The 14284-nt window shown below is 53.7% G+C and overlaps 1 protein-coding gene across 1 annotated transcript; it reads left to right on the top strand.

Moving 5' to 3' along the window:
• Positions 1 to 31: 31 nt before the first annotated feature.
• ZNF408 (zinc finger protein 408) lies at positions 32 to 5893 on the top strand. The gene is made up of 5 exons (XM_065945151.1): positions 32 to 366; positions 653 to 930; positions 1945 to 2006; positions 2230 to 2489; positions 3578 to 5893. The coding sequence occupies exons 1-5, from the start codon at positions 318 to 320 to the stop codon at positions 5098 to 5100; spliced, it is 2172 nt and encodes a 723-aa protein (XP_065801223.1). The 5' UTR covers positions 32 to 317; the 3' UTR covers positions 5101 to 5893.
• The last annotated feature ends 8391 nt before the right edge of the window (positions 5894 to 14284 follow it).

Below are 14284 nucleotides of genomic sequence, written 5' to 3'. Positions count from 1 at the left end.
GTGCCTGCGTACGTGCCCGCCCGGAGGAGGAACAGTATCACTGTCCGACTGGTCCCTCCCGAGGGAAGCGCCTAGAACAATTAGTTCCTCTTCACCGGATACTCAGATCCCCGGGAGGACCTCCGGAATTCTAAGCTCGTATGGTTCTCGGACAGAGATTTGCCTCACCAAGTACTCCCAAACCCCCGGTCCTGTGTACCCATGAGGTCTGACTCTTTGGATTTCCCGAGAGGAAATTTGGATGTCCGTGACTGTTTCCGGGGGGGAGCTGAGGAGGCGAAGCTCACTTCCGGCGGAAGGAGGCTTTCTGACCCGGGATGGAGGCGACCGAGGATCTGCTTTTGGGGAGAGGGAGACTGCAATTTGGTGAGTGCCCTGCGGATATCTCCGACCGTCCGCCCTGGTCTGGCAACACTGAACGTTCTTTGGTCAACTCTTTCTTCCCTGACCCGTTTCCTCCCGAACCTGGCATCCCCCTCCGGTGCTCTTCGAATCGCTGGGGCCTTCTTAAGAGCCTTCGAGCCGCAGGCTCCTCTTAGAACCCTTAGAGATTCCTCAGACTCCTAAGGCCTAGCTGGACCTCGGGTTTCCCTCCTCATCCCACCTTTCGGCACCCCTACCACCTCTTGGACCGCTTCCTCTCTCCCCGCAGCCCCCGATCCACGCCTGGGCCCGGACTCGGGATGGAGCCCTCCCAGAGAAGACTGTGCACCGGGACTCAAAGATGTCCCGCCCGGACAGACCCGAGCCATCCTCGCTCTAAAGAACCTCCCTCGGGGCTTGGCCCTTGGCCCCTCACTCACCGCAGAACAGCGCTTGGGGGTCTGGTGTGTCGGGGAGCCCTTGCAGCCGGGACTGCTCTGGGGGCCGCTGGAAGAGGAGTCTGTCTTCAAGCAGAAGGGGAATGGAGTGGAACCAAAGCGGAAGGAGGTATTGAGGGATAGGGGTCTCCACATTGTGGTTGCCTGGAAAATCCCATGGACGGAGGAGCCTGGCAGGCTGCAGTCCATGGGGTCGCGAAGAGTTGGACACGACTGAGCTACTTCACTTTCGCTTTTCACTTTCATGCATTGGAGAAGGAAATGGCAACCCACTCCAGTGTTCTTGCCTGGAGAATCCCAGGGACCGTGGAGCCTGGTGGGCTGCCATCTGTGGGGTCGCACAGAGTCGTACACGACTGAAGCGACTTAGTAGCAGCAGAGCAGCAGCGTGGTTGAAAATCAGATGTTTCCAGATAACGTTCCAGTTTGTTAGAAGGTGCAGAGTATTTCAAGAGATAGGATGTGGTTTGTGCCCCTCTCTCAGGGATTATTGCTTCCCCTCTCTTTGGTAACCAAGGAGGTGCAAAAAGTTGTTAAAAGGTAGGTTAGTAGAGGGGACTGACGATCCAGAGGTTAAGACTCTCTGTTTCCACCGCAGAGGGGAGGGGTTTCATCCCTTATCCTTTGGGAACCAAGGTCCCACATGCCACTGTAGCACGGCCAAAATGTAAAAAAGAAAAGAAAAGGTGAATTAGTGGAGTGTCAGGAGTCCCAAAAGTTAAGAGCAAAGGTTTTTGGAACTACAAAGCCATAGAGTTAAAACCCAGCTTTGTCACATAACTAGGTCGATGCCATGCCTCATTGAACTCATATGTAAGTCTTACTGCTTGTGCTGTTCAGTTTAGTAATCCTCCACACCTTGGGAGGAGGTGAGGGGTAATTTTTTTTTGGCCTTTATTGAATGAAAACTCAAACAGTATAGTTCTGGAGAGTCAGACCAGTGACCATTAACCTTCCAGGGACTTCATCTTTTTTTTTTTTTTTTTTTTTTGGGCGCCTGAACAGGGAACTTCATCTTAGATCTGTCTCAGGAAAGCTTTCATCAGGGTTTTTTTTGTTGTTGTTTGTTTTACCCTGGCCCCCTTCAACACATAGGAGAAGGACTTTTGTTGGTTTATTTCAGGCCGTGTCACTAGACTCATGGGGAGACGTGTGTGCTTGTGAGCAGAGTGCAGGTTGGACTAGGTAAGTTACAGGAGAGTGTGTAGTGGAGATGCTCCTCTGAGGCCTGTTGTAGTGGCATGGGGTGGAACCGGAAGTGGTCTGTAACTCCCACCCAGGGATCTTTTGCAGTGAGTGTTCCCCAAGGCACGGGGTCCTGTAGGACTCAGACTGCTGAGGAGCTGGGGCTTCCTGGGAGGGCCGCTGGAAAGGGAGCTCCTGGGCTAGCCCATGCTCTGCTTTGCAGTTTGGTGCAGCGGGGCAGGCTGGAGGGCGAGGGGAACGTGGCCCCAGTGTGGATCAGCGAGAGGCTCCACCTGCAGGTGTCCCGGCTCGTGCTGCCGGGCTTTGAGCTGCGGCTGTGGCCCCAGCGTCCCTCTGAGGGCCTGAGCCCCACCCAGCCCAGGCTAGAGGAAGTGGCATCCTCAGCGGCAGTGACAGAAGTGGAGTCTGCTGTGCGGCCGGAAGTGGCCTCCCCCAGGGAGGATGCAGCGGAACCTTGCCCAGGTATGTGCCAGATAAACGCGGGCTTCCCACATTGTCACCTGAGCAACCTGTGTTGGTAAGACAGAGCAGAGCTCATGGTGTAAGACGGCAGGGGAGAACAGTAGCTTTTCTGAGGGGAAAGGGCAAAGCTTTGATGTTTATTGAAATTTTAAAGTCTGGTATAAGGTGGATTTTTCAGTGTGGGACTGGGGTGGGGCGTGATCAGGCTTGGGGTAAGGATCATGACTTATGGCAGTGGCTTAGGATCATGGATGCAGCAAGACTAGAATTTTCAGGTGAGAGGTTTGAAGAGTTTGGGCATGTAAACTGTCACTGGATGCTTCTTTTGATGAGTAATGAGTTTTTTCCATGGAAAGAACATTATAGTTGACTCTTGAACAACACAGGAGTTAGGGACGTTGGCTCTCTCTGGGCAGTCAAAAATCTGACTATAACTTACAGTTAGCTCTCCATATCCAATGTTCCATATGTGTGATTCTGCATCTACAGATTCAACCACGTATGATTGTATAGTGCTGTGGTTGAAATTTCTGTTGAAACAAATCCATGTATAAATGGACCATGCAGTTCAGAGCTATGTTGTTCAAGGGTCAACTGTATAGGTATTTGCGTGTTTTATCTTCCTGAGTTAAGTTTCCTGCAATAGTAAGATCGCCTAGATGAAGACAGCAAGCTGTGTGTAAAGTTTCCAATTTTCGTACATTTTTTTTTTTTCCTGTCTGGACTGGGGGTGTGGGTTCCTTTATTTTCAGATGAGCTAAAGTGAGGAGGTTGTGGTCTCAGCTCATCAGAAATGCCTGCCTGTCCCCAGAGGGAGCACAAGGGCACTTGGATGACCTTCCTCTAGGAATCACTCAGATGTCTAGAACACTGAGGTTCTTAGGAGAGCCTCCCCAGAAGGCCCCTGAGTCTGGCCAGAAGGATAAACAGAGCATGTGGCTCATGCTCCAGGGAAGAGATTGGTGTCATGGCTCCCTCCGCAGTTCAGGGACTGAAGAGAAGACGTATTCTTATAACTTCCTGGTGAGATCACCATGACCACCTGCTGCAGACTCTACTCAGCCCAGTGCCCTACTCTTGCCTTGCAGATCCTGGTCACTGGTCACCCCCCAGCATCCAGGCAGAGAGTGTGGTGAGCCCTGGACTTACGCCCCAGATCCTGGCCCCTGTTTCCAAGGAGAGACAGCCACTCAGCCCGCTGCCTAAAGATGGCCGCACGGGTGAGGAGGGCCCGCCCCAGACCCCACCTGGACCTCAGAGCAGCTCCGCTCCCCAGCAGGGCCCTGCACGGGGTGAGGCCGGTTCCGCTTCTTCTGACAGGGCCCCCCAGCTCTGTGCTCCCCTGGTCAAGAAGCTGCGGAGCCCCAGCAGTCCTCGCCCACCCAGGGGGAAGACCTTGGATCCTGGGGCCCAAGCGACTGCAGGCCAGCAGCAGGCTGGCTTCCCCGCATGCCTGCGGAGCCTCCCTGGCCCAGCGGGAGGCCCCCCGAAGCAGGGCCGGCGGCACCGCTGCGGGGAGTGTGGCAAGGCCTTCCTGCAGCTCTGCCACCTGAGGAAGCACGCGTTCGTGCACACGGGCCACAAGCCCTTCCTCTGCACGGAGTGCGGCAAGAGCTACAGCTCGGAGGAGAGCTTCAAGGCCCACACGCTGGGCCACCGCGGGCTGCGGCCATTCCCCTGCCCGCAGTGCGACAAAGCCTACGGCACCCGGCGGGACCTCCGGGAGCACCAGGTGGTTCACTCTGGCGCCCGGCCCTTCCGCTGCGAGCAGTGCGGCAAGGCCTTCGCCCGCCGGCCCTCCCTGCGGCTGCACCGCAAGACGCACCAGGCTGCGGCGGCCCCCGCCCCGTGCCCCTGCCCCGTGTGCGGGCGGCCCCTGGCCAGCCAGGGCTCCCTGCGGAACCACATGCGGCTGCACACGGGGGAGAAGCCCTTCCTGTGCCCGCACTGCGGCCGCGCCTTCCGCCAGCGGGGCAGCCTGCGCGGGCACCTGCGGCTGCACACAGGCGAGCGCCCGCACCGCTGCCCGCACTGCGCCGCCGCCTTCCCGCAGCGGCCGGAGCTGCGGCGCCACCTCATCTCCCACACGGGCGAGGCCCACCTCTGCCCCGTGTGTGGGAAGGCGCTACGGGACCCGCACACGCTGCGCGCCCACGAGCGCCTGCACTCGGGCGAGAGGCCCTTCCCCTGCCCGCAGTGCGGCCGGGCTTACACGCTGGCCACCAAGCTGAGGCGCCACCTGAAATCCCACCTGGCCGACAAGCCCCACCGCTGCCCCACCTGCGGCATGGGCTACACGCTCCTGCAGAGCCTCAGGCGGCACCAGCTCAGTCACCAGTGCGGGGCCCCCGCCAGCCCGCCCGGCGTGCCGCCCGCCACTGCCGAGCCCACCGTGGTGCTCCTGCAAGCCGAGCCAGAGCCGCTGGACGCGGGCAGCGAAGGGGACGGCGCCCCGACCCGGGACATCTTCCAGGTCACCATTTCCGAGAGCCAGGAGAAGCGCTTTGCGGCGCCTGAGGAGCCGGGCCCTGCCCCCGGCCTGGTGCTCGTCCACAAGGACCTGGGCTTCAGCACCTGGGCTGAGGTGGTGGAGGTGGAGACGGGGACCTGACAGCCTCGCCTCACCCCACAGAGCTCTGTAGGGAGGCTCGGTGGTCTGAGCTTGGGTGAACTTCCTCTCCGGTTCCCGATAGAGGCCAGGCTGTGAGAAGCAGGTCAGGGACTTCCCTTCCCGTTTGCAGACAACCACGCTGTTCCCCAAGACCCTTAATGAGGTAAACCACTTACGGATCTTCTGTGAAATTCTCCTGTTAGCCTACAGGGGGGCTTGTCCTGCCTCCTCCCTGGGGGCCTCGGCGTGCCTGTCTGATCACCGCGGAGGTGACCCTGCTCAGGCTCTCGGTGCCGGCCTCTGTCTCTCCCGTCCAGCTCCCTGAGGGTCGTGTACTTCTCTGTGGTCCTAAACAGAATGACTCTGAGGGTTAAAAGGCCAGAGAGACTCGGCTCACAAGTCTCTGAGTCAGACTGAAGGTTATTTTGGCAGCTTTTCTCACCCCTAAGGGCTGTGAGGGTGACTTCTGTGCTGAGCTCACCAGACTCGCTGGAGGTGCTTGGGGCCAGGTCTGCACTTTCTGTGCGTCTGGCCAAAGGCAACCCTGTGAAGGGAAGGAGCGAAGGACGAACGTGTTTTGAATCAGCTGTGGGCCTGGCCTGCCTGAGTTGCTGGGGACACAGCTGTGACCGAGGCAGAGCAGAGCTCTTTGTAGGGCTCAGGTCTGCAGGGGCAGAGAGCGCGGGATGAATGCAGGGAGGAGTGCTTCCCAGTGCTGGCAACGTGTTTAATGGGTGGGTCAGCTTGGCGTCAGGGAAGGTGCCCACAGGAAATGGCAATAAACATCCGTTTTTGTGGGCCAGTCCGTTCTGTGAGTGACTTATGTAATCCTCATAGCAGTCCAGTGAGGTAGCTAAGACAAAACTGAGGAATAAAGAACTTTGAGTGTCCTGTCCAGGGTGACAGAGCTGAGGCTCAGACCCACGGAGCCTGGTGCCGGAGTCAGGCTCTTGCCCTCCTCGCTGTACTGCCCTGCGTTTCAGCTGCCACGAGGTGGATGAGTTGGTGTGGGGGAAGGTGGGGGTGTGGGGAGCTGCGTGTGAAAATGCCCCGGGTGAGGGTCTGGGTCAGGAGCCCCCGAGATCAGCGTGGCTGGAACGGAACGAGGGGCAAGAAGGCAGGGCCAGGTCACACAGGCCTTGCTTTAGGAGTTTGGGGTTTATTCTTAAATAAACTTGTTGAGGGGCTCTTTGAAGGGTGGTGAGCAGGGGCATGGTGAGATTGGTATTTGAAGACACCCCTGGAGAGGACCGAGCGGGAGAGGTGCAGGTGTGGGAATCCCGTGGGGGGGAAAGTTGGCAGCAAACAGCGCTTCTTGTTCAGAGGTGGCAGTCACAAGATCTGTGTAAAGAGCCAGGGAACAAACACATCAGATCACGGTCCTTGCAGCGAAGAAGAGTAATGCAAGGAGGGGCTGGAACAGGGAGGAAGGCTCCACAGAGGGTGGTTAGGGAAGGCCTCCGGTAAGGTGACCCCGCACCTTGGGGAGGCGGAACCAGGTCAGTGTCTGCAGACAGAGCCGGGCTCCAGGCGGAGGGAGCAGGGCCGCCAGGGCCCCGCGAGCTCGAGCAAGAGCAAGGGCCAGCGTGGCCGTGGTGGGATGGGGAAGGAGGCGAGGGCTAGGCCTGTAAGTGTAAGTGGTGGCAACAGCTTGGGGTGACATGTTCTCTGGAAGGTAGAAGCGACTGAATTCAGAGAGGGGGAGAAAGCTCTGGGTCCAACTTTCTGACTTGGCAAGTTAGGTGGGCGTGGGGTGGGAGCAGGGTAGCTGTGATCTGAGCTGGGCAGGGTTGAGGACGGAGAGATTGCCAGTTAGCAGGAGTGGCACCGCCTGCCGGGAGAGGGGAAGCCCTGCAGGAGGGACTAAGGCAGCCTCTGATGAAACAGGAAAACCTGCCACGTGTGAGTCATGGAAACTGATGGAAGAGCATCTCGGCAAAGGAAGAAAAGGAGAGCACCAATTCCTGCTGAGAAGGTGGAAATTTGCAGAAGCTGCCAGTGAGCTGAGTGAGGGCAGCTGGAAGCCAGACTGGAGATTGCTCTGAGAGGGGGGAGGCAAGGGAGACAGGGGAGGTCACATTCTTGTTCCATCCTCCTCCTGTCCTGCGAATTGGGTGTCGTGCCCCCATTTCACAGACAGAGAAACCGATTCAGGGCAGGGTAGCATCAGCCAAGACCACACAGTCAGAGCCAGGATTGCAACGTGGCCTGCCCTCTGGCTCCCCATCACTCCATCACGGCGCCACAAAGCAGCCTTGTGTCTCCTGCTTGGCCACGGACTAATTCATCCACCCACCCAGCCTGAATAACTTCTTGGCAGAGCGTCATTCTGAGATTGTCCAAAGGAGAGGGAAGACAGCGAGAGACGGTGACGATCTGTGGAAAGAAAGCCCTCACCATCCAAAACCTGAAAAACAGCTTCTAATAATAGTTTTGAGTCAGCCAACCGCCTGACTCAGCCTGGTAGGTCTTATTCTTTTCTGTCTCCAGTTTCGGGCAGGTCATTCCAACTCAAGTGACCACTCAGCTGTGTCTAACCAGTGTTAGGTAACCTGGGATGTGACTATCACTTGAGATTGAAATGTGCGGGGAAACGGGGGTACTTTGGGTTGCTGGGGAGGCCTGTCGATGCCCACAACCATCCTCAGGCCAAAAGCTGGGGCGTTTATCTCCCCCTTTGGTACATCCTCAAACAGATGGGGACCTTTCCTCTCCACTGAGATTGTCACTGGTGATGCAGAGCTTTGTCAGATCATGTCACCAAATGCAGAAGCACCTGGATTAGGAGCCTGTCCTCAGCGCTAACAAGTGGGAATGGGTATCGAAGAGCATCGTCCAAATTCCTCCCATTTCAGATAAGACAGCAGAGGCCAAGAGAGAAGTCCCCCATGGAGGCATGAGACAGTGAAGAGCAGAACCAGGACAGAGTCCCAGGCCTTCTGAAGCCCACCTTAGTTCCTCTCCAATGGAAATAAAATACAGGGATAGTTCTTGGAAAAACTGATCACGGGAATATGGTTTGAGAAAATATCCCCTCCCCCATATCAAAATTGTTCCTGTTTCATTACAATGTTGGAAGTCCTTTATTCCCTACTTTTCTCCATCCACCGATGAAGTCACTTTGAACTGTTTGGTGTATTTAGCACCAAATTCGAGTGCTGCTTGCTGTAGAGCAAAGTTGCAATGAAAATGTTGCTGGAATCCTTTTTACAGATCTAATCACGCAATATGTATAGCTGCTGAGCCAAGCATCAGAAAGGGCGGGAGACAAAGGATCTTTTATCCTGACTTACAGCTTTAATACTGTGAGAAAAATCTTCACAATAGAATAAAATTTGATTCGTGGACTAGACAAGTGCAGGTGTGGATCACAGCTCCACCCTGAGCTAGCTGCATAAACTCAGGCAAGTTACTTGTCCATGCCTCTGTTTCCTCATCCATAAAAAGGGACTAGCCGTAGTTCCTGCCTCATCAGTACTACATATCTCGAGCATGATGAGCACCTAATAAGTTGCAGCTGGTTATTAATAGTATTAGAGGGACTTCCCTGGTGGTCCAGTGGTGAAGACTGCACTCCCAATGCAGGGGTCTGGATTCCATCCCTAGTCAAGGAACTAGCTCTCCCATGCTTCAACTAAAACCCGGTGTAACCAATTAAAAAAAAAAAAAAGTCTTGGAACCAGCCCCCTTCACGTGGAGGACAAGGTTGAGGTCCATGTTGCCCATAGGTAGTGCTTGTTGGGCAGGTCAGCATCACTCAGTACTGTTATATTCAGGTACACGTCCTGTGGATATACGGTAGTCCCCACACACACACCCCCCCCCCAACATCGGTTTCACTTTCTATGGTTTCAGTTACCTGCAGTCAACTCCCATCCAAAAGCATTAAATGGAAAATTCTGGAAGTAATTTGCAGATTTTAAGCTGTGAGCTCACTCTGAGTAGCACAGTGAAGCCTCTTGCCCTGCCACCCAGGGTGTGCGTATCACTGCACCCAGTGGAGACGACCTCCCCGTGAGTGTAGGGAAAAGCAGCATGGACAGGGTTCAGTGCTGTCCATGGTCTCAGGCATCCCCTGAGGGTCTTAGAACAGATCCCCCTCGGGTAAGTTTGTAGGCAGCTAGGCTCTACCCTGCCAAATGCCAAGACGGGGTTGTGTGAGGAGAGTGATGGCCCAGGAGGCAGGAAGTAGGTCCTGGTCCTCGCTGGATCACTACCTGTCTGTAAGACCTTGACCGTTAGCTTCCCAACTCTCAGGCTCCCTTTCTTCAATGACCTGGGAGAGGATCAGATCAGTGGACCCCAATCTCAGCTTCATCATGAAGCCTTTTTTGGCTCACTTTTTTTCTTCTGTGTGTCATATTTTTTTAAAAAATCTTATTAAGAGAAATTTATATATATTTAAATCAAAATAGAAAATGCGGATCAGCTTAAGGAAAAAAAGACAAGGCAACCACCTAAAAAGATATAATTTCAGCCAAAAGGGAGAAAATTCCTTTTTAATTTTTTGGCCACACCATGTAGCTTATGGAATCTTAGTTCCCCAATGAGGGATTGAATCAGGGTCCTCGGCAATAAAAGCTTGAGTCCTATCCACTGAACTGCCAGGGAATTCCTGGGGGAAAAGTTATAAAAATTACTTTTAGAATTTTTTGAGTTTTTTTTTTTAATATGCAGAAAGATAGGCCATCATGTAGTCCATACCCAGAGGCCTAGGTTTCAAAATATCTGGATTTAGTAATATCTGATCTCCTTTCAGGCTCTGAAATTCTGTAATTCTATGTCCTGGAACACAATTTGGCTGATTTGAGTGATTGTAGAGCTTCACTTTACAACATAATGTTGGCTTCAGCCATGATTTTCTTTGATGCCAACATGCAACCCCTCATTATGACCTTGTTCTCAGAGAAAAATTCAACCTGCTTGAAAGGTACACGTATGTGTTTGTGGTGAAAGCAGGAATGACAGGCTTGAGGATAGGTACCTCCTGGCCCCAGAGAATTCCAGGGAAAAGATCCCTGGAGGCTGGGCGGCTTGTGGTGGGCCCTGAGGCCTGAGCCTGTACTTAGTCTGCTGGGGTCCTTTGCCCATGGAGGTGCTACCCTGACCCATAGAACTCTCGGATCCCCCCAGAGCCACATTCACAGAGCGGCGTACTCCCCAAGTCCTCTCCACAAAATAGCGAGTGAGTGCATCTTGTGTTCACTCAGGAGAGCAGGGAGGCTGTCCAACTAGGACCCACTTGATAACCCTGGCCTCCATTTCTTAAGGAATTAAGCCCACTTTCACCATGAATGTTTTCAAACACAAAACAGGTAAAAGAATAATGTAACAACCCCTACTGCCCAGATTCAATGATCATTAACATTTTGCCCTGCTTGTTTCATCTGTTTATTATAAATCCCTAAGTATAATCTATAACTTATAAGGATTTTAAAAAATAAAACCATATGTCAGCTAACACTTGGCAAACTAAAAATAATTATTCCATATCATTGCATATCTAACCTATGTTTGAACTTCATTTGTCCGAAAATAGTCTTTTTACAGTTGATGTGTTCAAAGGTCTGAACCAATCGTGGTCATTCTGTTCCCCTGTGCATTTATTGTTAGGTCTTACGTTTCTGCTCTGAACAGTCTCTGCTGCCCACCCCTTTCATTTCCATGTCACGGATTTGCTAGAGGAACCAGGTCGTTTGTCTTGTCGAATGTGCCTCCTTCCTCGTGGCTGGTGTCTTATTCTTCTGTTGTCTGTCCTTCCTCTAAACTAGTAATTAAATCGAGAGGTTTGATCCAGTCCAGGTTACTCTTGTAGGAAGAACCCTTCATTGGCATCACTGTGGATTTCTTGTTGCATCATATCCCATAATCCATGCTGTTGATTGAGTGCTTACTGTGTGACAGGCCTTGTGAGACTGGGGGAGTAATTTAGTTTTGACTTTACACCAGTAAACTGAATCCAACTAGGCCTGGAAGGAGACAAGAAGTATTTGGAATTCAAAGAATTACAGTGAGAGCACAAACATAGCAGGATTTGAGAGCTGGGAGGTGGTCTCTGCAGGGACAAGAGGAACCATGGAGATAAGATAAAACACAAAATCAAATTTATCAAATGGGAATTCCCTGGTGATCCAGTGGTTAAGACTCTATGCTTCCAATGCAAGGGATGCGGGTTCAATCCCTGGTTGGGGAACTAAGATCTCACAAGCTGGGTGGCATGGCCAAGAAAATACTACCAAAAAAAAAAAAAAAACAGAATGACCAACAGTCTTCTTGTTGGTCTTGCCCCTGGCTTCAAGTGCTCATGGCCTCCACAGTATCTATGTGTCTCTCTCCTGACCAAAGAACCCAGTCTGGCCATCCAACTCATTGTTGTTAGCTGCGCTAACAACCAACCGAACCATTTGCATTGGGTCCAGCATTTGCCAAGGACCAGATGTCTGGATATGTTCAAAATGAAGTTCTCATCAGAAAAGTTCTCCCCCCTAAATGGATGTGGCTGTGGGTACTATCATGGCTTGTATCTTCATCCTGATTCATAAGTCCAGGAACAAGCCTGGGAAAGCAGGGATCCTTACACCCAAATCTCATATTTTCTCCTTGGGAACATCGTCTGAAAACAGCTCGAGGAAGGCATGGCCAAGTCTTGCCCCTGCACGGCCAAGTCTGTGCACGAGCGTGCCATGGACTCAGCAAGGCTGCAAGTCCGAAGAAGAGCCTGTGGAGAGGCCAGTGTGACCTGAAGCTTTTCAACAACAGCCTTGTGCAGTGAATGTTGTTAAAGTTCTGTCTTTACAGGTAGTGAGACCCAGGACCAGCCTCCCAGGCCAGCACTCTCCTGCAGGCTGCGGGCCTTGGCTGCTGGGATGGGGGTTTCTGACCGTGAGGGAACAAGGCAGGCGCTCGGCCGGACCTCTCCAGAGACGGGGGCCGCTGTCATGAACTGTGTCCTTCTCCTGGCCAGCACCCCCTCCTCCCTCTCAGGATGACTCAGCACTGGCCCTGGCTGCTGCTCTGCAGGAGGAAGAGCCCTGCCTCTGAGCAGGCAGGATGAGGACTTAGTCCAGGGGTTAAGACCACTGCAGGATCCGCAGGTTCCATCCCTGGTCTGGGAAGTTCCGCCGCCTTCAAAAAAAATCCAGGAAGGATGAAACTACATTCCTTTTCAGCTCTCCCCCTTTCCTTACTCATATGGAGTTTTTAAAGAAGTTAATGAGGTGAAATCTTTTCACCATTCCACTACAAGAAAAGAAAAAAACACAGAGTTGGCTCAACATCATAAGTCAACAGGGAATACAAATTAAAACCACAACGAAACACCAACACACCCCTCAGAATGGTCGCTGTAAGTGGATAGATGAGCTGGTGTGATACAAGCTGCTGAAAGTCTTCAAACATTGCTGGTGGGAGTGTAAACCAGTACAACCACTCGGGATGACTGTTTGTCAAAGTGTCTTAGTCAAGACAAATGCCTGCCTTGGGACCCATTCTTGGATCTTCTGTACACAACAGAAATCAGTGCTTATCTACACCAGAAGACCTGTCCACGAATATTCACAGCAGTACCAGTCATTATAGCCCCATGTGGAGGCCTAATTCTGGCTCCTCTGTCCTTGGGATTCTCCAGGCAAGAATGCTGGAGTGGGTTGCCATTTCCTTCTCCAGCAGATTTTCCCAACCCAAGGATCGAACCCGTGCCTCTTATGTGCCCTGCATTGTCAGGTAGGTTCTTTACCACTAGCACCACCCAAGAAGCCCACTGACAGGTGAATGTATAAACGAAATTACAATATTCATGCAATGAAATACTACACAGCTTTAAAAGGAGCAGATTGCTGATACACACAGCAGGAATGAACCTCAGAAACGTGCTGAGCCAGAGAAGCCAGACAAACAGGTATATGCTGGTGGTTTCCACTTATATGAAGTGCAAAAGTAGGAGCACTGATCTATGGTAATAATGATGGTGGTTAGAGTAGTGATTATCTCAGGAAGGACTCAAAGGAGTCTGTTGGGGGATGGAGACATCCTCTTCTTGAGCTGGTGCTAGTTACGTGGGTGTGTGCATAATAACAGTTTGAGTGAAACACTGTGAGTTGTTTCAACATTGTTGTATACAAGCTGAACCTGAGTTTTTAAAATACATAGAAAAATAGGAATGAATATAACATAAATATATATACGGTGGTGGAACCGGGCCACCCAGGAGCTGAGCTGACTCCTGGGAGCCCTGGTCCCTAGCTCCCAGCCACCCCTCATCCCCTGCTCTGCCCTGGGCCTCTCCGTGTGATCTTCCCACACTGGACATGACCCCAGTCCAGACCCCAGACGGCCAGGCCGGGAGGATGGGGAGGCGAAAACCTATGCTCCCTGCGTTCCTGCTCTTTGGCCCTCTGTCCTAATTAGACCCAGGACTAATATTTACCTTTCTACTGCAATCGGGAACTGGGGGAGGCCGGGCAAGGGGTCATGTGGGAGCAGCAGCCACTCGGGGCCGACAGGCGGGGGGAGAGCGAGGGCCCTGCCCTGGAGATCGGCGGGCGTGGGGGTCTGAGCTGCCCTGAGGGCCACCGGTCCTGGGCGACCTGGGAAGGAAGACGGACTGGAGGCCTGGGAGGCCCAGGGCCCGGCTCCTCCTCCCGGCAACCGCTGCACACGAACACGCCTCCCTGGCTCCCAGGCCGCGGGGAGGGGACGTGGGACCCTCCGTCCGTGGCCGGGTGGCCAGCCCTGCCCCGGGCTGTCCTGGGGTCACAGGGCAGCTCGCATCTGGCCGCACCCCCCCATTTCCTTATGCACGCACGGTGGACTCCACAGACCTCCCCGCGGGCTTTGCTGCACACAGCCACTGCCTACTCAGCTCCCCCTCGAAGTTCAGAATCTCCTTCAGTCTCCACAGCAAGACACTCTCCCCACCGCCCAGAGGCGGAGACAGGCTCACAGAGGTCAAAGCGACCATCACCGTGCGTTAGGATGAGGAGGAGCCTGCGGGAAAGCCCTGTGACCCCACTGACCCCGGAGAGCGAGGGGCTGGACGGTGGCAGCTACTCTGGGCTCCGCTCCGCGGCTTCCTCCCAGGCCCTCCGTGCCGGTTCCTGGAGGACCCGGCCGTCCTCCCGGATGGCGGGGGTGGGCTATGCATCTGCTTGTCCCCACGGCCCTGACCCGCTGACCTCCGCCTCCC

This window comes from Muntiacus reevesi, chromosome 9 (genome assembly GCF_963930625.1).
Source record: "Muntiacus reevesi chromosome 9, mMunRee1.1, whole genome shotgun sequence".
NCBI lineage: Eukaryota > Metazoa > Chordata > Mammalia > Artiodactyla > Cervidae > Muntiacus > Muntiacus reevesi.
Note: the sequence above shows the minus strand (reverse complement) of the source record. Positions and strands in the feature narration are given on the sequence as shown.